Genomic DNA, 27,198 nt, shown 5'->3' on the forward strand with positions numbered 1-27,198 from the left:
TTAGAAGATTACCTCAATACATGAACTATGCATCATGCCCGAATAAGTCTTGAAGGTTACAGTGACTGGATTTATCAGACTCTTTAGCTTCTCAAAAGTGAGGGAACCAAACATCAGAGGCACCAAAGGGTCACAGTCCCCATGGCACTGAAGAATAGGAATATCTTTGTTTACACCACTGATAGCACCCTGTCAAAAAAAAAAAAAAAAAAAAAAAAAAAAAAAAAAAAAAAAAAAAAAAGGGGGGGGGGAAATGAAATTGCATAAGATTAGTTCATTCAAGGTAAAATTAGGCTATAGAACAAACAATATAATGATAGTGAGCAGAGTTTGGACAGAAAAAGAAACACTGACTGGTTTGCAAGTTCATGTTATTCTAAATTTTATATCTAATTATCTACTATGTAATAAAATAGAATAATTAGAAATACGTTAGTACTATTTTTAAATAATCATTTAATTGATTACAGAATTAGAATTCTTTTAAAGCACAATTTCTGGGAAAGTAAATCATCTTCTACAACTCAAAGGCAGAAATTGTGTACAGATTAAGGTAGTGGACTGCAGGAAGAGAATGGGTGGTAAGGCAGTTCATTTCCTAGAAGAACTAGGTTCTATCCTACAGGCTTGTCTTATGACACTGGGAAAGTCATTTAAAATCAGAATTTTTGTAGGTGGCACTAACTGTGCATTCCTTATTTCCCGAATGCCCACTTAGAGACAACCAAGGACCAATTTTTAGAATTATAGAGTAGTCAACTGCCACTGAAATCGACAGCCACTGAGGATGCTCAGCAACTCTAGCAGCAACGTAGTATTGTCTGGAGGAATGAACACGGAGTTGGGAGTCAGGAGGTCCTGAGTTGTGATTCTGAATCTGCTGATTAGCCACTTATGCAAGACCACACATAGTGAGTATCTTCCTGTCGCAGTTTCCCATCTGTAAAATGGGGATAATACTGTATCTCACACAGGAATTAAGATATATTTATGAGGCACTCCGATACTACCGGGAGATAATGGAAACTACTGAGTGCTCAGCTTCCCCCTATCCTATTGTTTAAAATGGGTATTGTATGGGCTCACACTGATAACACTATGATAACACTGAACTTCCCAGTATATCTTTGAATTAATGTAATTACAACAGGGATAATGTATTCCATTTACACACTGCTTCCTCCATGCCCCCAAAATATTCTGTACTAGAAGGAATTCAGACAAAATACATACCACTTGAAATGTTTGTACAAAACTATTTTAGGCTATAAATACTGTTATTTCAAATGGAAATTAAGTAACAACTTTAAAAAGAATATTTAGCAAAAATGTTTAACATAAGCAAAACTAAATTGTTCTCAAATGCTGACATAGGGTAAGCATCTTCTGGATTGATACCAATATATCTGACGTGTTATTACTCATTACCAATGCAATTTTGGCTCTTGAAGCTTAAACTAGTAGCCACCTCATCTGGTAAAGGTTATTTAAACATACACATGCCATTCAATTTTTATAGACTAGAAGCATACTAAAGAGAATCTCTCCTCTCCTGCCTGCCCCCATTCCTCTATTCCAAGACTGCTACTGAGGTGACAGGAGGTGGTAGTGGTATTTTGAATCCCAGAAAGTTGCAAGAGTTAGGGGAGGTGACCAGATAAGTCAGCCAGCAAACAGACAAAAAATTAAGGACGGAGTAAAGGAAAGGGCTGCTGCTAAACAAAAGGACCCCTGAGGAAGCATGTAAAATTTAACCCTCTGCTGGAATGAATGTTGAGTTAGCATGTTTGATCTACCAACAACTTCAGGGAAATGGAATCTCCCATATATCGGCTCCACAGCCATCTGGAGCACTGGAGCAGACGAGCACTTACTTGTTAGCTTCAATAACAGAGCAAAGGCACCAACGCCTAACAATAGCTTTGACAAAGGACTAGACTTCACATGATGCCTCAGTTGTCTGATAGCACCACTTTCTTTAGCTATGTCTATACAGTAACTCAGCATGGATTCACCAAGGGCAAGACATGCCTGACTAACCTAATTGCCTTCTATGATGAGATAACTGACTCTGTGGAGGAGGGGAAAGCAGTGGACGTGTTATTCCTTGACTTTAGCAAAGCTTTTGATAAAGTCTCCCACAGTATTCTTGCCAGCAAGTTACAGAGTTATGGGCTGGATGAATGGACTATAAAGTGGATAGAAAGCTGGCTAGATCGTTGGGCTCAATGGGTAGTGATCAATGGCCCCATGTCTAGTTGGCAGCCGGTATCAAGCGGAGTGCCCCAAGGGTCAGTCCTGGAGCGGGTTTTGTTCAATATCTTTATTATGATCTGGAGGATGGTGTGGATTGCACCCTCAGCAAGTTTGCAGATGACACTAAACTGGGAGGAATGGTAGATACGCTGGAGGGTAGGGATACGATACAGAGGGACCTAGACAAATTAGAAGATTGGGCCAAAAGAAATCTGATGAGGTTCAACAAGTGCAGAGTCCTGAACTTAGGAAGGAAGAATCCCAGGCACTGCTACAGACTAGGGACCGAGTTCTGCAGTTCTGCAGAAAAGGACCTAGGGGTTACAGTGGATGAGAAGCTGGATATGACTCAGTGTGCCCTTGTTGCCAAGAAAGCTAACGACATTTTGGGCTGTATAAGTAGGATCGAGGGATGTGATCCCCTCTATTCGGCATTGGTGAGGCCTCATCTGGAGTACTGTGTCCAGTTTTGGGCCTCACACTACAAGAAGGATGTGGAAAAACTGGAAAGAGTCCAGCAGAGGGCAACAAAAATGATTAGGGGGCTGGAGCATATGACTTATGAGGAGAGGCTGAGGGAACTGGGATTGTTTTAGTCTGCAGAAAAGAAGAATGAGGGGGGATTTGATACCTGCTTTCAACTACCTGAAAGGGGGTTCCAAAGAGGATGGATCTAGACTGTTCTCAGTGGTACCAGATGATAGAACAAGGAGTAATGGTCTCAAGTTGCAGTGGGGGAGGTTTAGGTTGGATATTAGGAAAAACTTTTTCACTAGGAGGGTGGTGAAGCACTGGAATGGGTTACCTAGGGAGGTGGTGGAATCTCCTTCCTTAGAGGTTTTTAAGGTCAGGCTTGACAAAGCCCTGGCTGGGATGATTTTGTTGGGGATTAGGTCCTGCTTTTGAGCATGGGGTTGGATTAGATGACCTCCTGAGGTCCCTTCCAACCCTATGATTCCTCATTTAACGTTGTAGTTATGTTACTGAAAAATGCGACTTTATGCAAAACGATGTTAAGCGAATACAATTTCCCCATAAGAATTAATGTAAATGGGGGGGAGGTTAGGTTCCAGGGAAATTTTTTTCGCCAGACAAAAGACATTATATACATATAGAGTATAAGTTTTAAACAATTTTAAACAGTTTAATATTGTACACAGCAATGAATGATTGTGAAGCTTGGTTGAGGTGGTGGAGTCAGGGGGTGGGATATTTCCCAGGGAATGCCTTGCTGCTAAATGATGAACTAGCACTCGGCTGAGCCCTCAAGGGTTAATACACTGTTATTAATGTAGCCTCACACTCGACAAGGCAGCATGGACTGAGGCAGGAGGGCGGAAACACAACAGATGCAGGGCAGTAGCTGCAAACACTTCCCTGAACATGATGAGCACCCCATGCTATCCAGCTGGAGTGCACCACTGCCTTCTCCTGACAGCACATGCAGGGCTGCACAGGTGCTGACTTTCCAAAGTGCTGGGGTGTGTGTGCATGAGTGAGTGAGTGAGAGAGAGAGACGTGCATTGCCCCTGTAAGTACGCTGACCCCACTTCAAGTACGTTGCTCTTTTAAGCACATCAGCCAGTTCAGACGGGAAGCAACAGCTTCCAGCAAGCTCCTTCCTTTCTTTCCCTGAGCCTGTCCCCCTCCTCCGCTTTCTGGAGAGGGGTTAGGAGCGGGGGGCAGAGGGACATCCTGATATCAGCACCCCCTCCCCTCTTCCCCCAGCAAGCAGGAAGCTCCAGGGAGCAGCTCCAAGACAGAGGACAGGGCAGGAGCAGCACGGCAGTGGGGGGAGGGACAGCTGAACTGCTGCTGGGCAGCTGGTGAGCCACATACCTTACAGGGAATTTATGGGAGCTGAATGGGGGGGGAGCTGCTGGTCCCCACACCCCAGTTCTAATCCCCACAAGGAGGGGCTGCTCTTCCAGAGAATCCTGCAAGCAATGGACAAAGCAGGCAGCTGCCAAACGATGTTATAAGGGAGCATAGCGCAACTTTAAACAAGCTTGTTCCCTAATAGATCAACGACGTAACAACTAAACAACGTTAACCGGGACGACTTTAAGTGAGGAGTTATTGTACTATAGACCTTACAGTGGCACAGCTGTACTGCTGCTGCACCGCTGTAAGTAGCTGCTATATGCCGGCAGGAGAGCTCTCCCGCAGACATAGCATTGTCCACACTGGCACTTTTATCTTTAAAACTTACATCAGTCAGGGGTGCGTTTTTCACACCCCTGAGCGACAAAAGTTTTGCCAACTAAAGTGCTGGTGTAGACAAAGCCTTAATTTATGGACATATTTAAAGAATTGTTTACCTAATTAACGTACGCAATTTCTATCTAGTGGGGGATGGGGGGGGGGGAAGTGTTAGTCTGTGGATACAGTGTAATGAAAGTGAAAAAATATGTTCAAATGTTCAACTTCAATTAGCTCACTGAAGACTGAGTTATGTTTAAGAAAGTAGTACAAATACCTGTGGAAAAGAGGTTCGTAGTGGAAGCCAACTACTGAGTGCTATGACTCCTGCTAATTTCTGATGTGTTGTAAGAGCTGTATACAATGACAAGGCACCTCCCTAATCAAGAAATATAAAAACTATTACAATGGTGAAGTTAAACATTTAAATTAAACAGTTATCACCATTACTTCAGGATTTGTGGCCCCTTATATTTACAAACAATATTTTCCAATTTCAACTGATGGATCTGAAAAGTACTTCTAAAAATCATCAGGTGACTCCATCCTTATTGTGTTTCAATTATTCTAGATCAAATTTGTTCAGTTTACAAGTAAAATGACAGCACTGTTCTAACTGATAATTACAAACTAAATCTAAAATCTTGTATTCTTCCAGACTCGTGGTAACATCATTTTTGTTGTTGTTTTAAAAGGAGACTACAGAACAAATTTGTTTAACTCCCTTGATGATACGCAAGCCAAAAGAAAATTTCACTTCCCATAATGACAGTTCTCTCTTTCCTAGTCATTTGTCTGACAACAGCCACTTTAAAACCATATAATGCAATAAGGTACATGACAGTAGTTAACACTTTCATTCCTCTACCTGTTAGCATCTGAAGGCAAATGAAAAGGAAAAGCAGAATAGTAGCTTTGTTCACATTAGTTTTTGTATATTCTTATTAACCAGTTTATCACAAGACAAAACGTCTACCGCAGACCTTTGACAACTCATTCAGAAAATAATAATTCCTTCCTTCTGAAGTTCAGATCTTCTATTACCTACATAAAATTCAGACTCTGATTATTTCTGCATTTTGGAATACAAAAAGCAGATGCCTTACAGAATCAAAATGACATGGAAATTTTAGAACTAACCCCTGAAGTTACTATTCTTCTTAAACTTATTTTAATATTACTTTATAGCAGTTTTGTAGTATGTAAAGTCATTTTTCACTAAGTCGATTTTTAGAGTCGGAAAAGAATTACTTTTGTGGCCTTTTGGAAGTAAGTCGAAACTAAAGGCCTTATTTTCAGAAATGACTAGCATCATCTGCTCGTTAACAGGATTTCCCAGTTCCAAGGAGATAACTTCAACTTCCCTCCAACAAAGAAACTGAAACTCCCTTCCTGACAAGTACCTTACCTGAGAAAAGCCTCCCAAAATTATTCTGTTAGAAGGAATTCCATTCTTCACTTCCTGATCTATCAGTACTTTAACTGCAAGTCAAATGAAGTCCATTAGTTAATATGTAGCATTTCCGAGGGGAGTTCAGAAGAGGAGGTGGTATAGGTGGTAAAAGGCAGTATTAATCTCCCCTGTGTCAAGGGAAAGCTGGCAGATGGGAAGTTGATGGAGTATTGCCCAAGCAAAACACTCTGGACCAAAAGTTCTGAGACTAGGGTCAAGAATTCTGGTGCTATAGACACCAGCAGTTCATGCAAGGCCAGAAGTGCTGGTACCAAAATAGAAACTGTTGGGTCAGGGTCACACAAAAGTCCCAGTGCATAATGGGTGGTGACTTTTGAGCATTTGGTGTCATAAGCATGCTTGCGTGGCTTCAGTGGGCTGTATTTTCTAGAAGGTTTCTAATTTAGTGGGTGATAGGAATGCATCTGACATGTGGGAATACAAAGACTGATCAATGAGCCACTAAATTCACCCACACAATGTAAGAAACTTAAAATCATTTAGTTAACAAACAGACAATATACTATCAGAGACTTTACCATTTTAAATCGTCATTTTAATGTCAGTTTCTAACTTGGCTAATGAGAAAACAGCTGAAATGAAGGAACCGTTTCATATACATACACATATTTTATACATTATATATATATATATATCATCTGGGAAACACTCATTTAAAAAAATTGGAAGATACATTAAAAATACTCATAAATGTACCATGCTCTGCTGCCTGCTTGATCCCAGCTTCATCTTCCTGTGCGTCTGGAGAGAGTCCAATAATATCAAACCTTAAAAGAAAAAGAACACAATTAGATAACGTTTATTCACTAGGGAACTAACACACCTTTGTACACTGACATAATCATACAAACAGTAATGAGAAGATGTACTAATGATCACTTTTTCCACACTTTGATGTTTTATTATCCTACAGATCATTATTAAGAATAGGCTCAACCTTGTGTTAAGCTATAGGCTCAATCAGTTTACACCTTGTAAACAGTAGTTATGCAAGTACTCACATATGAGAGCTCAGAAATGACTGATCTTTAAGAGTTTAAGCATATTTCTTTTCTTTAATCTAATGGTTTATGGCACAAGGAATTAGATGCTCAACTATATAATTTTTATTTCAGTTGCTGCACTATATAGTAGCTGCACCGGTCATCTATACTAAACACATTGAGAAATCTTTTAGTGGGAATTAAAAAAAAAAACTTCAACTTCTCAACGAACTATAATCTCTACGAATTTTGCCCTCTTCTACCTTGTCAAAATAAAACAGTTCAGTATTTTGATATTTAAGAGGCAGGCAATATATTCTTTGTAATATTTTTGTCCAAATATTAGCAGGCATATGCTGAGAATTAAACAATTCTTTCAGCTAATATAGAAAAGCTAAAAAAAAATTGAAGAAAAAAAATCGAGAGGGAAGATTTACATAACATTTCACATCCTCACTTTAAAGTAAAAAAATATGGATTTCAACACGATTTTCTATTGGAGCTTCCAGTCTAAAAGAAATCAGAGACCACTTTTTTGTAAAGTTTAAATAGTTAATTGTCCACAAAACAATACCACCCATGACTAGTAGTAAATAATAATTCCAGGAATTTTTGTTCCTGTTTTCACAACAAATAATTAAAGGAAAATTACTTACTTTTAGTAACTGGAGTATGAGCTGTGGTGTTTACATGTGTTCCATTTCTGATGTGTATGCACTCCATGTGCTGGAGATTGGAACATTTTAATCAGCAAGGTCCATTGGCGGCATCTACTCCTTTGATGACCTCAAGCCCTGTCTCCTCCCCCCAGTACAGAAAGGGGGCAAACAACCAAACCTCACTTCCCATGCCACTCTCAAGCCCAGTCTATTAGACTTGGCAGTAGTGGGGAAAGGAAGGTGGATCATGGAACACATGTAAACATATCTCAAAGAACTCCTGTTACTAAAGGTAAGTAACTATCCTTTCTAGTTTGACTGCTTGTTTGTGTGTGTTCTACTTCTGGTGACTCCCAAACAGTATATAATAAATAAACTCTAGTGCTCTCCTCTAATAAAATAAAGACTGCAACATAGCCCTCTCAAATGGGGCATCTGAACAAGGTACCTGAATGAAAGAGTAATCACTAGGGAATGTATGTATAATACTCCAAATAGAAGCTCTACATATATCAGCTATGGGTATTCTCCCTAAAAGAGGTTCCAGAAGTGGTCTGTGGTAGAATATGAGCTAACATGACCTGAGTTCTAAATGGACCACCCCATAAAGTAACTTTATGCAGTGTCACACCCAATTAGAGGTTCTTTGAGTTGAGACTGCCTGAAACCTGGAGCTCTTGACAGACAGACTATGGGAGTGCCTTAATGGTCTTGTTGGAGTTAAATAAAAGGAGGAAGCATAGAGGACATCCAAAAACTGAAACACAGCCTTGCCCTTGGATGAATGAAGCGGGGGGTGGGGGGAAGGGAGAAACACGTTTAAATGAATGGGCTTATTTAAATGAAAATTAAGGGATTACTCTGAGTAGAGATGTAGGGTGAGGCTAACGTGTAACTTTATCCCTGTGAAAAGTCATATACTGCGGTCCTGGCATGACAGCTTGCAATTCAGACCTTGAGTGTCAATGTGATTGCAAAAAGGAATTCAGTCTTCAGACAAATGGAATAACGAGCACAAGGCTAATGGTTCAAATGGATGTCCCCATCAGGCTGGTAAATAACACATTAAATTTCCAACATGGAGGGAACTGTTTTAATAAAAAGAAATCCCCTTAAACCTTTCACAAAAACTTTTAAACTGAAGGATGAACAAGCTGTATGGCAATTAAGAACAATTATTCAACTCTGTTACCCGACAGTTTCCATTTTATGAAGTGTAGTGATGATATATCTGAATGAATAGTTGTCCCATTGTTCTGGGTAATTAAGTCTGGTAGAAGAGACAGAGGTACTGAAGGTGTTACCAAGAGATTTCTTATTACCGTGAACCAGTACTGCCTTCGCATTTCTTGTTCTGTTCAGTTGCAAACAGATCCATAAGGGGAGCACCCCATTCATGACAGAATCCTTTATGAACCATAAGTGATTCTGAGAAAAATGCCTATTTAGATGTCTGTTGGCGTGTTGTGTAGGACTGGAAGATAAAGGTGCAGATAGCTGTATATTTTGCCTTCAGATTCCATAGAAGGATTGCTTTCCTGCATGAGAGCATTGATCTGGTTCCTCCTTGTTTATGTAAGAACTGACAATAACACCATGTTCTTTTTGTCAACTCTGAATGTTGTTATGAAATAGAAAGGACATGCAGACAAGCTGTGTCAGTCTGAGTTGTAGGACACTTATATGAAGCCAACCCTCTCTGACACCACTGACCCTGTACTGTCAAGTTGTCAAGATGGGCTCCTCAACCGAACAACAAAGCATCGGTCACTGTTGACTTTGTGGGAAGCGCTAGGGAGAACAGAATTCCTTTGCAGACCTGATGTGGATCTTTCAATAAGGGAGTTCAAAACTTCTTGAGGGATGCATACTCCTATATCTATTTTGTGAACAGCCAGGCAATAAGCTATCCATAACCACCCCTGACGACAATAAGGATGCAGTCTGCTGAATGGAGTCAGAATACATGAAACTGTGTGACCTAAAAGCCGAAGACATGTCCTTGCTGTGGTACATGGATTGTTTCCCACTTGATTTATCCTCTCTAGTATGGTGTCAAACTTGGTCTGCAGCAGGTATGCGTAACCGTCATGGAATCGATTAGCGCCCCAATAAAGTCTACCTTTTGTGTTGGATTAAATGAGACTTTCACGTTCACACTCAACTCCACTGTGCACAGACATATGACATACTGAACGCTGTTTATCACCTGTCTGAAAACAATCCTCTCGCCAAACAATCACTAAGATATGGGTAAAAACATATTTCTCTTTCTGCAATGTGCTGCTACCATGGCCAGACAATTTAGTGAAAGTTCTCGGGGCCATAAACAAACCAAAAGGCAGCATTTTGTACTGGTAATGTGTTGCCCGCTACAAAGCACAGGTATTTCCTATGTGCTGTATGGAAATACGCATTTTGTAGATCTGGAGCTGCAAACCAATCTAGAAGATCTGGGGAAGGAAGTGAGAAGGACAGTGTTACCAGTAGGAATTTGAACTGGCAAACAAAGAAATGCAGATCTCAGTTTCAATGTTGGACACCAATCTCCCAATTTGGGGGGGGGACTAGAAAAATATCACAAATAGAACCCTTTCCCCCCAACTGTGGGTCAAAATCTCCTTTATATCACAAAGAGCCAAAAGAAACGGACCCTGTTGTTGAAGGAGACTCTCATGAGCGGAGTCCCTAAAAAGAGATGGGGAAGATGAGTTGGGGGTGGAAACGTCTTGGAATTGAATAGAGTAATCTTTGGAATTATTTCCAGTACTCCACCTGTTGCTGGTGATACTGTTCCATGTTCCCTAAAATAATGTAAACGGTACCCAAAGGGGGTAGGGAAGGTATAAAGATCCTCTAAGATTGGTTGGCAGCTCTCGATATACACATCAAAATTACTATTGAGCCAGCCTTCGCAGCATTTGAAGTCGATGAAGGTTTCCTCCTATGTATATATGGTTTCTTCTTAGAGAAATCTGATGTTCTCTGATAAAGATGATAGAGTAGTGACAGTCTGTTTTGCTTGAGTATGATATCAAGACTGCTTCTTGTAACGGGAAGCATAGCTGCCTAATGTGTGACATGGTACGAGACAGTCCTTCAATGTAACAACTTGTCAGTTTTAGAACAGAACAGATGATTCCCTTCAAAGGAGGGTCTTCCAGTGTAATCTGAATCTTGTTTGGAAACCCAGAATGCTGAAGGCATGACAAGCTGCCTAATTGCTGCCGCCATGGACTTTGATGCTGCATTAGCAGCATGACTGGAAGCTTGTGAAGAGGGTTTTAACTATTAATTGACCCTCCATAGACAGAGATTTAAATTTCTCTCTGATGTCTAACAAAGGTTTATCAAAATCTTCAGCAACTTTGCTCTACATAAGGTAATCATAACATGATAGAAGGACCTGATAATTCACTATGAGAAGTTGAAGACTAGCTAACAAATAACTCTTCTTTACTAAGAGGTCCACTCTTTTCCTGTTCTCCTTTGGAGTAGTTCTAAAAGACTGATGTTTCAACTTCTCTTGAGCTGTGCCAAAGACCCTGAACAAGATGCATTTAGAAATATTCAAACCCTATCAAAGGGACTTAACACCTTTTTTCAGCTATCTTACAGGTTGGCGATAGATGCTAGTCTGCCACAATAGCTAGATTGGTTCTAACAAGCCCTCATTTAAAGGTAAGGAAAGTGTATATCCAGTAGAGAAATATGCAAAATGTCCAATAGATGTCCATTTTGTTGAACAGTCTGAGCTGGGATCGCCAAAGTTTCTGTCATTCTGTGGACCAATTCCTGAAATGACTTATCTAATGACAATGCCTCAAGAGGAGCCATATGTTCAAGCTGTGAAGACGTGGATGGAATATGCTCTAGGATAGTTTCAGAAACTTGTTGCAGAAGTACATGTTCATTTAGAGTCTGATGTGGAGAAGAGTCTGGTTCAACAATATGTACAAGATCACTGTGATTGCTTTTGCATGACGCGTGGATCCTTGGGTAAAAGATATCTAACCCTGGAAATCGAAGCTGAGGAAAGTTTTGATTTAGGATATGGCACCAGTGAAGTGAAGCAATTGGTCCACATGGATGAAGTGAATGTGGCCAGGGCAGGGGGTACTACCTAGAGGCTTCTGAACTAACATGCCTGTATATTTACCCTATGTATGACCTGACTCTCAAACATATGAGTCATAAAAAGTTACTCCCAAAGGGTAAGAGGGTAAAACATCCCCATTATCAGAAAAGGAATACCCATCCTCTTAGAAGAAGAGGATGGGGTGCTGCTCATGAGGGATTTGGAGAAATACCCACTGATGGGGCTTACCACAATAACCCCCAGGTGACTTAGAAAGCATCCCGATTGACAAAACATTTACTAAGGGGCAGTCAGGCTCCGAATGAACAGGCACAGACAGCTGCTTCTCTCAGGCCACCTGAGGAAGTCAGCACTGCAAGGGGCTGTAACTGAATCAGTGCCAGAGCAGCATGCTCAGAATGAGCCCATGCTGCAGACAGCCAAGAGAGTTGTCCTGCACTGGAGAAACATGCTCAGAATGGACTGGTGCTGAAGACAGATGAAAGAGCTGACCCAGCACCCAAAGCAGATGATGACAGCAGCAGACTGACAGCAGCCAGCAGAAAGCTCTGCTCCAGTGCTAACAGACACCGGTGAGGCTTTCTCAGCTACCTCCTGCCAAACTGATGTATGAGGAGCTGCTTTCAGAGATCCCTTCATCCCAGAGACAGCAGGGAGTGAGCCAAACCTCTTTCTTTGTGAGATCTTCCTCTGCACTCCTGAGAAGAGTGATACCTGTTACTGCTCGCAGCTGCCGACACAAAAGCAGTCAGACCCCTGGAGGTTAAGGCAGTTACCAGGACATTTTTCACTGAGGATTGTCCCAGACTGGGGGATTCTATATTCCACCTGCTTCAGAGACCAGCCTCATATTTTTCTCAAAAAGGAATAACTTCATCCTGTTGTCCTAGATGTAGCTGCCCTCTTGGCGAGGGTATTACAATCCTTATGTTTTTCTTTTACATATTCGGAACCTAAAAAGTAAAGACAACTTAAATATGTGTCATACATGGGCGTACCAGCCCCACAGGACTCAAAATGTAAAGCCCGGGGTTTCTGTCCTGACAAAATATCAGACCCTCCCTTTAAAGGGCAGAAAATAAATCTAAACAAAGCTAAAATTACTAAAAACACTACACTAAATACCTAGTCTAAATAACTATTTACACAATCCTAATAAAATAGGTGACTGAAAAAGGGAGTGGGGACACTGCTATTTGGGTCCACCTCATAGCCAGGAGCAGCTGAAAGGAAATCAATGTCAGTTGGTTGTTCCACCCCCGTTCTACCCTCGGGGAGCAGGGCTCAAGGTCATCAAAGGAACAGGTACGACCAAAAGATATAGCTGACTAAAGCATTCCCAGCTACAGCACATGAGGCACACGCACACCAGAAGTGGAACATAAGTAAACAAGCACACAAAGAATACAAACTTTCAAGCAGATTTAAGACTATTATGTATATTATACATTTGATGTTTTCAATTTTAAAAGTTGCTTTTTCCCTGTCTGATGACTTTTCTTTCTTCTCAGAGCTAGTATTTCTTTTTTGCTTCTGATGAGACAGTTTGACACTATTAACGAGAAACCTTTGTTAGAACATTTGTTCTGCATTTACAGTTGATTAAAACTAGCAATTCAAGCTCATCCTTGAGTTAAGTCCAATCAATATAAACACTTATGACTTTATATATGATTATTTCTAATTCAGAAAGTACTTACCAAGATGGCATGGCCATATTCATGTTCAGAGAAACTGGCATAACTGGCCTAGAAATTGAAAAATAATATTGGTATAATTCAATATAAAGGTTTGTTGACATAACACCACACATCAGATAACTATTTCTGCATCACTGCAAGATTTCACGTTAAGTTGTAAAGCTAGATGTTTCCTATATTTTCATCCCATTTCTAAAGCATGACCAGTGTCAGCTCTCTCATTTTTAAAACTGAAGGTAAACATGAGTTAGACCAATTTTGGTCTTTTAGCAGAACTACAATAGGTTTTGAGGCAACAGATTAAAATAATTAGTTGATTTCCTTAAGAACAGAATGAAAACCCTGAGAGACTATGAAAAGCACAGACAATAGAAGCATACGAATGGTACAGAAGAAAAATTGGCTATATGCTCTCATGAAAAGAATGGCCACGTAGAGCAGATATTCAGAGGCAACAATGTCAAAGAACCACAATTACACCTCTACCTCGATACAACGCTGTCCTCGGGAGCCAAAAAAATCTTACCGCGTTATAGGTGAAACCGCGTTATATTGTACTTGCTTTGATCCACCGGAGTGCGCAGCCCCGCCCCCCCGGAACACTGCTTTACCGTGTTATATCCAAATTCATGTTATATCGGGTCGCGTTATATCGGGGTAGAGGTGTATTAGCACAAGTAACTATTCTTCAATTGGCCTCTGCTCATTCAGACTTATGGGAGTCTAGCAAACAGCAGAACCCCCAGAAAAGTAATTTAAGAGTTCTAATTAAAAATATTCATAGAGCCTTGCAAATGCGGATATCCACGGATCATTTTTGCGGATTGGATGCGGATACAAATTTTGTATCCGTGAAGGGCTCTACAGATTCAGTCTCCCAAAGCAAACATCAGATCTAGATACCAATTTGAGAGCAGTGATGTATAAATGGATGTACAGAAATCCACATAGTAGCCCTGCTAGTAGTTTACGATGGAAACATTATGAAGGCACATCATTGATACTTTTGTCGTAACAGATTGAGTTTTAAGACCCTGAGGCACTCTCACCCTAGCTGAGTCATAACAGGTCTCATTGTACAACCTGTTCCACTTTGCAACTCCTAAAGTGGAAATGGCATTTTCTTTATGCTACAAGAAGTCTTGCTAACTTCTTAAAGTCTTCGGTTCTAACTATATATAAAAAAAAAAAAAAAAACCCTCAAAACCCCTGTACATGGGGGGTGTGGAGCCTTGTTTCCTCCAGAAAATAATGAAGTTTTGGAAAGAACTATGAGATTGTCTGATTCAAACAGAAATCTCAATTTTTTCTATATATTTGAAATGAATTTGTAAGAAGACTATCTCTGAAGAATATGGTGAAAATAGGATAAATTATTAAAACTTGTGCAACTCTCTTCTCATAGAGGTAGTCATGCTGTCTTTTGTAAAAAGAAGAGTCCCATTTTAAGGGCTCAAACATGAGTCCATCAGCCTTGTTAATAACAAATTAAGATCCCATCAAGGAACTGGTTCTCTGACCCACAGGAAGAAGTTAGGATACCTGAAAGGTCTGGGCTGCAATAGTGCGGCACCTGAGAGACAAGCTGAGATGGCAGGTGGATTCACTTACTTGAACACAAACTGATGGTCCTCCTCCAGGAGAAAACTTCAGCAATAGCAAGGGAGCAGCTGCAAAAGTCTGTTCCAAGAATACAAACCTTTTTGGTGCCAAGAAATTCTCCAGCCTCAATAGGTCAATAGATGCTTGATTAGTACCAGGTTTTTTAGACACCTAGCAATCTCCAGCCATTGAACAAAGACATAGACCAAAGAGTTCCTTAGAAGCCAAAATCAGCATAACTATTAATGAAATTCTAGCACCAAAAAGCTCAATTCTTGGACTCAATGAAATCTTGTTGCCTGTAAGAGTAAGCAAGCCACCAACTCCCATCTGGTACAGAATTCTCCATCTGACTTGCCTGGCAGCATACTCTCTTCCAGTGCAAGGGTAGATAGCCAATCATAGATCAGATCCAAGGATTGGATACTGAGGACTCATCAGCTAAGGCCCAGGGCCTCTGCTGCCAATTGGTGCAGGAATTATGTGTTAAGGTCCTACTTCCAAACAGTAGTATGAGGAGTGGGCTTGCCCAGCCTAAAAGAGAGCTGGTGTATATATCCACCTCCGGTTTACATGGAGAAGCACAATGCACAAAGTTTAAATCCCATTCTTTATCAACCCCCTGGAAGCCTGTTTGGCTAACAGCAAAGCGCCCAGAAGAAAAAACTAACTATAATACAACACTAACCTAGAAATGAAGAGAGTCTTGGATATGAAACCCAAAAGTCTCTCTGGGCATGGAAAATAATGTCCTCACATCTCAAACTGTCCAAATAAAGCAAGAAATTAGGGACACATGCTTTTACAAACTTGGGTCCAAAAGTTCAATTTCACATGAAGTACTTATGATGTACTGGTTTCCATAAAGTTTCCAAAGCTCGGAACCACAATAGGAGCACCCCATTGGCAATATGTAGAGGCCACCTCAAAAACGACCAGGGACACTGATGAAATTGAAAGGCATCAAATTTAAAACTGATGAGGATGATACTGGTCAGATTTTTTTTTTTTTAAAACCACGCACTGCATAATTTAGCAGTGGACTTAATTGTCACAATGTGTCAAGGCCAAGTGCTGAATTAGTCATTTATATGCATGAGAAAACAGTTGTTTCAGACAGATTATACAAGTGTTTGCAAAGGACATAGACACCTATGTTTCAGGAAATAAGCCAGCTGCTAACAATTTAAGAAGAAACTTCCAGTGTGCAGATTACATCTTAATTGTCCATTATGTGATTTCTTCCACATTCCTCTGAATAATGTGGTAGTGGCAACTGTCAGACAGAGGAGGCTATTATAGATAGCCCAATGATCTGATCTGATAATAAAAACTGCCATATGTTTTATTATAATTTTGGGTAAATTGATTCCCCCTCATCCAATTGTGCTCTTCTGTGCCGTGCTGCACCTCACCCCACCACCTGCTAAAATTCTGAGAGCATGGGAAGATAAAGAGATAAGTACCTCCCATTCTTTCCCCTCCTCTGGGGGGGGGGGGGAAAGCTAGCCACTAAAGAATGGGAAAGGCAAAGAAGCATGGCTGAGACCACCATGTGGTCTATGACAGTGGCAAAAACACTTAGATCTTGCCTATGCTACAGCTTCCACTATTTCCAACACCACTGACAGTGAAACCATGATGAACTATGGGTTCTAAGTTTGCCACTGTAGGTGCAGATGTACCCTTAGGTGCCCCCCTGCCTCTGATCACTTCCATGCTATACTCTGCTTTGCCAGGTGAGAAACGGAAACATCTTTACTTCAATCCACAGGTTTCTCTCTCTACTGCACTGAAAGTAGGAGATGAACTGTTTGCAAGAGGTGCTGAATGTGGACCAGGAAACACAGCTATCACATTTTAAAATAAAAGAGCAAAGGGCCAGCAGGAAAGTGAGTCCAGAGAGTGCTGGGCTATCATTCAGATGGGTCCGCAGAGTAGTTCAAGGGGTTGGCTTTATTATATAGAAACCAGATGCTGAACTCCACAACAGTGTTCACCCTTGCCACACCAACCTTGCTACAGATCTCTCAAGACTGCTGCTGCTTATTGCAACATGGGATGCCTCTCTACTACTTTTGCCCTAATGAGGCAAGATGCTCTTCTTCCCAGAAAGAACAGTTAAGTCATAGGATGGACTGACAATCTGAGTTTCTCTTAAAATAGACCAAGATTGGTCTTTTACTCACCCTGATTTTAAGTGTTAAAGAGATGCCAGCTATAATTTAATGCCTTGTTTACTAGGTAGAGTCCTGTTACTCCTAAGCGAATTCTGCGCAAAATTTATATGACCTGCATTTTTTTTTTCTGTGCCTCCCACAGAAAAACACACACACAAAAAATCTGCCAGGGGACACACGCCTGTTCCCTGGCAGCCCAGGCAGCACATCTGGACATCTGAAGCAGTCTCAGAGATGGGGGAGAGAGGCTGGGCGTGCGTGCCTGTGTGGTCGATCACCGTCGGGTGGGGGAGGGGGCTGGGCGTGCGTGCATGCCAACAAGGGACAGAGAGAAAGAAAGTCTGTCTCTCGCTTGCCACTGCAGCTCACTGGCGTGGAAGGGTATGGCTTTTTATTATGCACGAGGCAGGCTAGAGGCAGAAATGTAGCAGTCTGCCTGTTAGCTAATTGATCTCATTCTCTGAAGCACAAATGTAGCAGCCTGACTGTGTAGTAATGTTGTTAATGTTCCTATTGTTAGTTAACTGTTCCCATCCTCAGTCAATTCCCCCACGAGCATAAAACCTGTGAAAGTTTTAAGGCCCCTACGTTGCCAGAGTGATGTAAAGGAGCCTTATTATAAATGACAGTGAGGGAATCCTCAGATAGGAATATCTATGTGCTTTCTCACTTTTTTCCTGTGCCAAAGTGGCACAATGGGGTTAGATTACAGCTCAGGATTTATTTTACTTACCTATTAAAAAAAAAGATTTTAAAGGCAAATAAAACATTTACCAAGCAGTCAATAAAATGTCTGGACAATCAGAACCAGGCACTTCCTAAAGTACCCAGCCAGGTCCAGGACAATGATTAGTACAGGAGTGAGCAAATTTTTTGGTCCGAGGACCACATCTGGGTATGGAAATAGTACGGGAGGCCATGAATGCTCACAAAATTGGGGTTGGAGTGTGGGAGGGGGTAAGGGTCTGGCTGGGGGTGTGGGTTCTGGGGTGTGGCCAGAAATGAGGAGTTCAGGGTGCGGGAGAGGGCTCCAGGCTGGGGCAGAGGGCTCTGGCTGGAGGTGTGGGCTCGGGGTGGGACTGGGGATGAGGGGTTTGGGGTGCAGGAGGGTGCTCCTGGCTGGGACAGAGGGGTTTGGAGGGTGGGAGGGGGATCAGGGCTGGGGCAGGGGGTTGGGGCGTGGGGGAGTGGCTCAGAGGTGCAGGCTCCGGTGGCGCTTACCTCAAGCGGCTCCCAGAAGCAGCGGCATGTCCCCACTCCAGCTCCTATGCAGAGGCATGGCCAGGTGGCTCTGCTGCACACTGCCCATCCACAGGCACCGCCCCGGTGCTTCCCGGGCAATGGGAGCTGCGGGGGTGGCACTTGGGGCAGGGCAGCGTACGGAGCCCCCAGGCTGCCCCTACATGTAGGACCTGGAGGGGGGATATGCCACTACTTCTGGGAGACATGCAGAGCAGACCCCGACCCTGCTCCCCGGCTGGAGCGGGGCAAGCCCCAGAACCCGCTCCCCAGCGGGAGTTTGAGTGCCGGATTAAAACAGCTGGCGGGCCCGTAGTTTGCCCACCCCTGGATTAACAAAACTGTATGACTCGTGTGTGAAAGTCTGAGCAATTTAAAATGACATTCCATGTTTTTTTTGTTTGGGTTTTTTTGGCTGTTTGGTGTTCTGTAATGTAATTTAAATGAAAATCCAGGATTAGAACTGGAATGCAGGATATTAGTACCAAGTGTTTGTAACTTAACTTTTGTGTGTTTAGGAAACGCTGAATAGTTATTGTGACTTTTTTCTGTACTGTAGTTTAAGTAAATTACCAAAACAATTGAAACTGGTTTGATTATATTGCATTATTTTGACAATAAAATATGCAGAATTTTGCAGACTTCTTTGGTGCAGAATTTTGAATTTTTTGGCACAGAATCCCCCCAGGAGTACCCGATGCTTGTTATCAAGTATTTTAGTTGTCTTTTAATGCAAGTTAGCTGCTGGAAATAAGCAGGAGGGTCAGCTTTGTATGACTGCCATCTCTCCAGACTCCCCAAAAAGGGTTTTGCAGAACACAGCAGTGGCCCACAGACCAAAGTTTGAGAACCTTTATACTAACTACATGAATAACCAACAGTGTGCATTTTGTATTACAAAGGAGTTCATACAATTCAGAGATAAGTAAATATCAATTCTTAAAATTAGCTTCTCATAAATATTCATGCTGAGTAAAAACTTGGCAATTTGAAAGCTTGCAGAAAGCAGAGACTTACACAAATAGTCAAATTGAAGTTAGTTGTTGAATTTGAGCAATTTTCCAATTTTCTATTTATTCACTCAGATTAAGTTATTTGCAACAAAGCAAAATATAAATCAAAACTTGGGGTGCTTAAGTAATTCATATCAATACTTAAAACTTTTTTTTTTTTAAATAACCATATATTTGCACTTTTTCAGTAAGCAGATAGCCAGTAGTCAACCGAAGTGACGAGTACCCATAAATTTCACTGACTTCATCTTCTCACATTTGTCTAATGGCCTTACAAAATATAATCTACATAGTAGCCTTGCATTAGAAAATAGTGAAAAACCAGAAACAACATAGGTATTTTCAAGATGCTCACTCTATAATATGGTAACACTGTCTTAAACAGGAATATCTGATTAATATATATTATTCCTGTATAATGTCTTGAAACAAAAGCCAACTGTTGTAATGATTGTTTTGTTTTTGATATTTACATGGCAAGGAACTGTAAATTTGTAAAACTTCCTAAATAAAAAAAGAGTGAAAAAGATGAAAAAAGAAGTTATATACTTACGCATGTGGACAAATATATTTTATATGTGGACTTCTGATACCTGCAAATGCTTCTGCCCAGCCATGTCTGTTGGAGAAAAGTATGTTAAATAGCATTTTCATGTGCTAGTTTAATTCTGTTAACTTTAATAGTTAAGCACTGTTGCCATAATAATGCTAAAATAAGAGGGAGTGTCATGTCATTACAGGTGACATTTCTAAAAGAACCTAAAACAAAATGCATTACCAATGTTAAAAGAGAAGTCCGTCCTTTATAACAAGTAGCAAACCCATCTAAAGAAAATTAGTTTCTTGTCCAACAGTAGTTTCTTTAAGAAAGCATTTGCTATAAGCCCGTCAATGATACATTTACTGTGTCAATCTATTCAAAGACACATAGACAAGGCCACAAATTCAATTGTTTTCAAACTTTTTTGAAATTAGCTAATTACATTAGTCAGTCAAATTAGTAACAAACAAGGAAACTACATTACCATACACTAAGAAACACAGTAACTAGCTAAAGCGGATGCTACTCTGTTTTGACTCTCTGCCAAAGGGCAGTTAGAAGGAGCTGAGGGGGGAGCAGGGATATGCTGCCCTTTATGAAAGGTGCATGCACAATCTCTGCTGGACATCGCTATTGAAGTTCCTGAACTCCTGTGCAAAGGACACAATCACATCATATATGGAAGCCACATGAACAGTAACTTGAAGTAGCTAGGAGATTTGAAACTCCTACTGTTTCCCAAAATTTCCCAACTAACTACTGTTGTCTCTCTAGATGTATATGTCTACATACAGTGGATGATTCTACACACCTAAGGTTGCAGTAACTCAAAACAAAAACAAGTAGATTAAAGATTAATTTCCTTGCATTCAAGTAATCCAAATATCTTTCCCCTCAACACCTCCACACAATGAGGGTCAGTGAAAAATTAGAGTAATTCTACATTTAAAATTGGCATATAAAATACAAAATTCAGTTTTTGATGAGCTGCATGTTGTTCAGCATACTGAACACAGCACTGAGTTTCAAAGCTTTCTTATTCCTCCAGCTATCACAAACCCAGAGGATGGCATGGATGTTGTGGGCTCATTTAGTAAGCCCAGAGCTCATTAGCACAAGTCCTGCAATGTTAAATTTAATAAAACTAACCCCAAGGGAGGTGAAAATATAATCAGAAGCTCAATATCTGTGAAAGTAAAAATAATTAAACAATGGAAAGGTTTTGATAAGGGAAGAAAGTAAACTCCCTCTATGAAGCAGTGTGGTTTATTTTGTAATTTGACGGATAAAACCTCTTAATCAATCAATCAATCAATCATTCTCCATTGGTGACTTGGTCAGTCAGGAAACTGCAGAACGCTGGCCTGGCTGCTTGCAAAACTGAACACAAGATTTAAGAGCTGAGTCTACAAAGACTTATTCATGCAAGTAGTAGTCTTAGTGAAGTCAGAATAACATGTCTGAGTATGGCTTTGCATGACTGGACTCTTGGTGGCAAAGGAGGCAAAAAGTAGTATTATTTACCCGTAACTAATTCTTTGAGGTGTACATACCACCTCAGCACTTAAGTCTAAGTGCTAAAGGCAGCACTTAAGGCTGCCTTTGAACTAACCTAGCCTAAAAAGGGCACTATCTTAAAATGCATCATCCCACATGCATCAAAACATGTACGTTCCACCACTATTATTTTCTGATTTGTTAACATTCACAGTAATTTACAAGGTAAAAATTAAGTAACGTTGGTGGTGAAAAGGTTTTTTGAAGCAGAAAGTATATTTTTGTTGTTTCAGGTAGTAACCAAAGCTAGGAGTGCTGTTTATTAACACTTAAATTTCAAAAGTCAGTTTCAATAAAAAAAAAAAAAAAAATCCCATCCAGCTTCAATGCGAAGATTTTTTTTCAAGGTTCCTATGACCTACACTAGGCACAGAAGTTAGAGAGAAATTTAATTGACTACAACCATTGCAAAGTTATTATCCAGTTACAAGAGATTTCTAATCAGTACGTAAAAGTCAGTATAACAAAGATGAACAAATTCTGCTCAACTCTTAAGGCAATTTGTTTTCAAATGCCTAATTACTTTTTTTTTAAAAAATGGAGCAATGTTTCAGAGCATGCTTAACATACTGAATAAGTGACTGTTATATATAAAAGAAACCAGTCATTGCTGGAAGCAGCTTTTTCATGCATGAGGGAAATTGTAGAGTTATCATAGCTCAGTGGTTTGAGCATTGGCCTGCTAAACCCAGGGTTGTGAGTTCAGTCCTTGAGGGGGCCACTTAGGGATCTGGGGCAAAGTCAGTACTTGGTCCTGCTAGTGAAGGCAGGGGGCTGGACTCGATGACCCTTCAGGGTCCCTTCCAGTTCTAGGAGATAGGATAGCTCCATTAATTAATTAAATATGCTGCTCATACTATAATGTATATATTAAATCTATGACTACTAAAAAGATTTTTTTTAAAATCAGCAATCAATTTTCCCTGAAAGATCTTAACTTTTAAGCAGATGAGTACAAGTTTGTTAAATTGGCTGGGATAGGAAAAATATTAAAAACACCATGATTACTTTTATTTTTAAAACAAGTAAAAAAATGAGTTATTAATGTAGGGCCTGATCAGAAGGCTACATAAATTGATAGATTCCCACTGACTTCATCAGGCTTTGTATCAGGCCTATAGAATACACAATGGTACTTCTAACTGGAAGAAAAAGCTTTATTGAAATGATCTAAATAAAAATTCATATTGGAAAAAAGGAGACTAAGGGGGGGATATGATAGAGGTATATAAAATCATGAGTGGTGTAGAGAACATGCGTAAGGGAAAGTTATTTACTTGTTCCCATAATATAAGAACTAGGGGCCACCAAATGAAATTAATGGGCAGCAGGTTTAAAACAAATAAAAGCAAGTTCTTCACACAGCGCACAGTCAACCTGTGGAATTCCTTGCCTGAGGAGGTTGTGAAAGCTAGGCCTATAACAGGGTTTAAAAGAGAACTAGATAAATTCATGGAGGTTAAGTCCATTAATGGCTATTAGCCAGGATGGGTAAGGAATGGTGTCCCTAGCCTCTCTTTGTCAGAGGGTGGAGATGGATGGCAGGAGAGAGATCACTTGATCATTACCTATTAGGTTCACTCCCTCTGGGGCTCCTGGCATTGGCCACTGTCGGTAGACAGGAAACTGGGCTTGATGGACCTTTGGTCTGACCCAGTATAGCCGTTCTTATGTTCTGAAGTCTTAACCCTCTCAAAAGCCCTAATCCATTAGGGCTGTGCACATGTTCCCTTGAGGAACTGAACATTTGATGAAAGATCACATAAATAAAAGCCTCAAGTCTCCTCTATTCCTTCCACCTAATCAGATTCCACACTATAGGCTCCAAAGCCTAAGTCTACTTAAACTTGAATTAACATTTAGTTACTACTTTCTCCTTACTGTATCGAACCCCTTATTTTGGAAACTAGCAGTACTAACAAGTCAAAAAGAAACTGTGTCTGAGGAGAACTAATTAAGCAAGGATTTTGAGATTCTTTCCAACTGGGCATCAGAACTGCCATGTTGAAAAAGAAACTTGGCATAAATATACAGGTGTATACTGAAATCTTTATAGCAGCTGTATATATTTCTTTTGTTCCAATGATGACAAACAGGAACCTGACTACTCTGACTCCTGTGACAAACATATAACAAAAATAAAAGAGCTGCAAGTCCCCAGAAAAACTCCAATCTGAAACCTATGAGACATTTTGGAAACAAGCAAGGATGTATTGAACATAGTCTAATGTAGCTTCAATACAGTCTGGAAATCATCAAAATACAACACCAAAACCAAATTTAAGATTGATCAGAGCTGTATACTTTCAACACTACTTTGTAGTACATAATACTGGGTAGAGCCCTACACAGACACAAATTTATATCCGCGAATGCAGATATTCATGGATATAAACCGTGATCGGTGGAACCGCAGGGCTCTCCCAGGAACCGCAGTGGCAAAAGAAGCAGAACACGGGGCCACCATTCCCAGGAGCCAGCGCCACGCATCGGTAGCTCCTCTAGCGTGGTTGTACTGCCCAGAGCCCCACCCCCGTCCCTTCCACACAGCTGTCTGTGTCTCCTGTCTGGGGGCATGCATGCCCTTTGAACACAAGAGTGTGACCAGGGACAGCTGCCAGTGAGCTGGGTGCCTGCCCCAGTAGGCAGGGCTGGGGGCAGTATAGCCAGGCCGGAGCAGCTGCCAGCGTGGAGTGCTGGCTCCTAGGAGCGGCAGCCCCATGTTCTGCTCCTTTCGCCGCTGTAGTTCCCAGGAGAGTCCTGCGGTTCCGCGGATACTGACTTGCATCCTCAGATATAAATTTGTATCCGTGCAGGGCTCTAATCCTGGGGAATGACGAAGTAGGACATGTCCAAACTGTATTCATTCCATACAACCTGTCTCAGAAAAATCCTCCGTATCTTTTGGCCCAGAACAATCTCAAACCAAAACCTATTCATACAATGCAGCCAAGAAAATATGAGTACCATCATTATCAGGAGGCCTTGGAGATGGATTGGCCATGTGCTTTGGATGGAAACTGATTCCATCACCAGAATAGCACTAAGATGGACACCTGAAGGCAAGCGAAAACGAGGCCACTCGAAAACAACATGGTGAAGAGCTGTGGAAGCTGAAAAACCTGGGGCACAGCTGGGGGACCATTGAAAGACTTGCCAGAAACAGACAGGAGTGGAGGAGCTTCATCGCTGCCCTAAACGCCAGAGGCATAATGGGTACTAACTAACTAAACGTATATTCACTTGATAACTAAAAGGTAATAACAGGTTTGTTTGAAAAGTATGATGTCTTTAGAAGAGTAACTCAATCTTTTTCTTCCCCAGGACCATAAAACCACCCAGTTTCTTTCAATGACCCATTTCAAATCCTACTATCCTTCCTTAAATATTTAGTGTCAAGAAAAGGAGTGGAAGAACCAGACAATTAACAGGTAACACTAATGATAACATTTACCATATGACCATACTCACTATAAATAGGGGTCTACTTAAATCACAGAGAAATCACATTTTTTTGCAGGTTGGTCACAGCATATATAGCAAGTTTTGCAGATGTATATTGTTACCCTTACTTCTGTGCTGCTGCTGGCAGTGGCGCTGCCTTTAGAGCTGTGTGCCCCGCCCGCCACTGCCGCTCTCAACTATGTCTTCGGAGCTGGGTGACTAAGCATATGCTTAAATTTTTGCATGAATGAGGCTTACAAGTGACTATCAAGTTGAATTTAAAATAATTACAAATGGGCTTTCCTGCTTCCCCCACACAAACTTTTAGGGAAGAATGGGGACACGACAGCTAGTTCAACTCAATGATTACTCCCAGATGTAGGTAATATTTTTTAATAGGGTTTAACTGATTTAGTTTTTGTATTACATCAAAACCACTTAAATAAAGAGACAGAAAGGTATTTTGGCTTGTAGTTTTTGTGGGAGTTTTTAAAAACTAGCATGGCCACCTCTTCAGCATTTGTCATAAACTCTGCAACTAGTGCCAGTGTAATTAATTTGTGAGAAACAGCAACTGAGTTACAACCACTCATGTCTTAAAACCCAGAAATCTCAAACTGTAAGATAAGTTAGATACACATCAGTAAACAATTATACCTACCCAGTATCTCCCAATCCATGAAGAAATATGACCTAAAATTTAAAAAAAAAATAAAAAAATGCAAGAGTTAAAGTAGTTGTTTCATGCCTAATTCCCTTGTTTGTTTTTTCTTTAAGGAAAAAAAACAGCTGTGACACATTCATAGATTCTAAGGCCAGAAGAGACCATTATGAGTCTGGTCACCTGTACAGCACAGGCCACAGAACTTCCCCAAAATAATTCCTAGAGCATATTTGTTTAGAAAAACATCCAATCTTGATTTTTAAATGGGCAGTGCCACCATGACCATTGGTAAATTATTACAAAACTATATACTATAAAATCTGTGCAATACCAAGCGCAAGCATTATTTTGGGTAAAAGTTTCTCCAAGCCCTAATAAAATCCCTCACTGCATTTTTATCCCATATTTCCTTCCCTAAAAGCATCTCCCTGCAACTTAGGTTATTAGGTTACTGCCATAATAACCAAATTAGATCAAAGAAATCATTTTGCTTCTTCTAGTCATCTCTCTCTTATTTTGGAGGTAAGGTCTGCGACAGATCTTGATTGCTTGCTCCTTCTTTTCACTAAAGGGGGTAACTCCAGATATTGTCTAGCAATTCGTTATATTTAATTTCTTGCAAAACATACAATTTATTAAGAGACGACAACTAGGGACACTTGTAAGTCAAATGACATCAACGACCTTCATCTCATCCAACATCTGAAGTTAATTCCAGTAAATGAAACAAACAAACAAAAAACCCAGTGTAACACCGCACAGCTCGCAAGGTAAGACAGAAGGTGGCAGGGAGAGAGAGCCCCTCATATCATTGCACGTGGGTAGAACTTCCCCGCACCCCGCCGCAGAAGACAAGCAGGACGAGGCAGCGGCAGGGCCGTGCGGACACATCACACCAAGCGCACCTCTTCACGCGCCTGCCAGCTGCCGCGGCCAGGACAGTGCAGTTTGCCAGCGGATCTCCGCCGCTCTCCCGGGGCAGAAGCGAGTCAGGGGCGCGGCCCGGGCTTCCGGAGGCGGGCAGGGACAGGGGACCGGAGCACGAGGGGCGCGCACACGGGGCCCGGGCGGTTACAGCGGGGCACGGCCCGCAGGCCAGAGCGTACACCGCGCGCGCCTCACCCCCAGGACGGAGCCGCTCAACCCCTGCTCCCCCGGGCCGGTAGGCCCGGACTCACCGCGGCGGTTGCTTTCCTGGCGGCCGGGACGATGGCGGGGAGCGGCGCGGACATGTTGTTGCCGCACATACACTGGGCTCCAGGGCGGCCAGCGGGACACACTGGCCGGGAGGAGGGGCAGGCACCGGGCCAAGGGGAGGGGCGAGGCGTGAGGGGCGGCAGCAGGGAGCAAAACGCGGCGAGTAGGAGTCGGAGGGCGGGGGGGTCGGGCTTGTGTCACCAACCCCTTCCCCCCTAACCCCCATGCGCAAGCACGCGCATGGAGCGGCTAAACAGCGGCCGTTAGACGGCGCGGGGCAGGCAACAGTATTCCCTTCAAGACACGCCCATCACTGCTCTCTACCCCTATTGGCTCTGAGGCGCAGAGGATCCTCCATCTCCGATTGGACTCTACTCTTGTCATTTAG

General features: G+C 41.5%; 1 protein-coding gene across 1 annotated transcript; it reads right to left on the reverse strand.

Annotated features, from left to right (window-relative positions):
* On the reverse strand, positions 1 to 27,065 carry LYPLA1 (lysophospholipase 1). Its single transcript, XM_026659530.2, has 8 exons — positions 26,792 to 27,065; positions 25,611 to 25,642; positions 19,961 to 20,026; positions 13,374 to 13,421; positions 6,629 to 6,699; positions 5,867 to 5,940; positions 4,736 to 4,837; positions 1 to 189 (listed from the first exon to the last, which is right to left on the reverse strand). Exons 1-8 carry the CDS (start codon positions 26,858 to 26,860, stop codon positions 1 to 3), a joined length of 651 nt encoding a protein of 216 aa, XP_026515315.1. The 5' UTR covers positions 26,861 to 27,065.
* Positions 27,066 to 27,198: the final 133 nt, after the last annotated feature.

Source organism: Terrapene carolina, unplaced genomic scaffold (assembly GCF_002925995.2).
Source record: "Terrapene carolina triunguis isolate 2854851 unplaced genomic scaffold, T_m_triunguis-2.0 Scaffold58, whole genome shotgun sequence".
Classification (NCBI taxonomy): Eukaryota; Metazoa; Chordata; order Testudines; family Emydidae; genus Terrapene; species Terrapene triunguis.

Excerpts from the sequence above, each read along its gene's own strand:
- LYPLA1 (XM_026659530.2), bottom strand. The coding sequence starts at position 26,860 with ATGTGCGGCAACAACATGTCCGCGCCGCTCCCCGCCATCGTCCCGGCC. Across the intron at positions 25,643-26,791 it reads CCAGGAAAGCAACCGCCGCG|GTCATATTTCTTCATGGATT; the intron begins GTGAGTCCGGGC and ends TTTAAATTTTAG. Across the intron at positions 190-4,735 it reads TACGAACCTCTTTTCCACAG|GGTGCTATCAGTGGTGTAAA; the intron begins GTATTTGTACTA and ends TTTTTTTGACAG.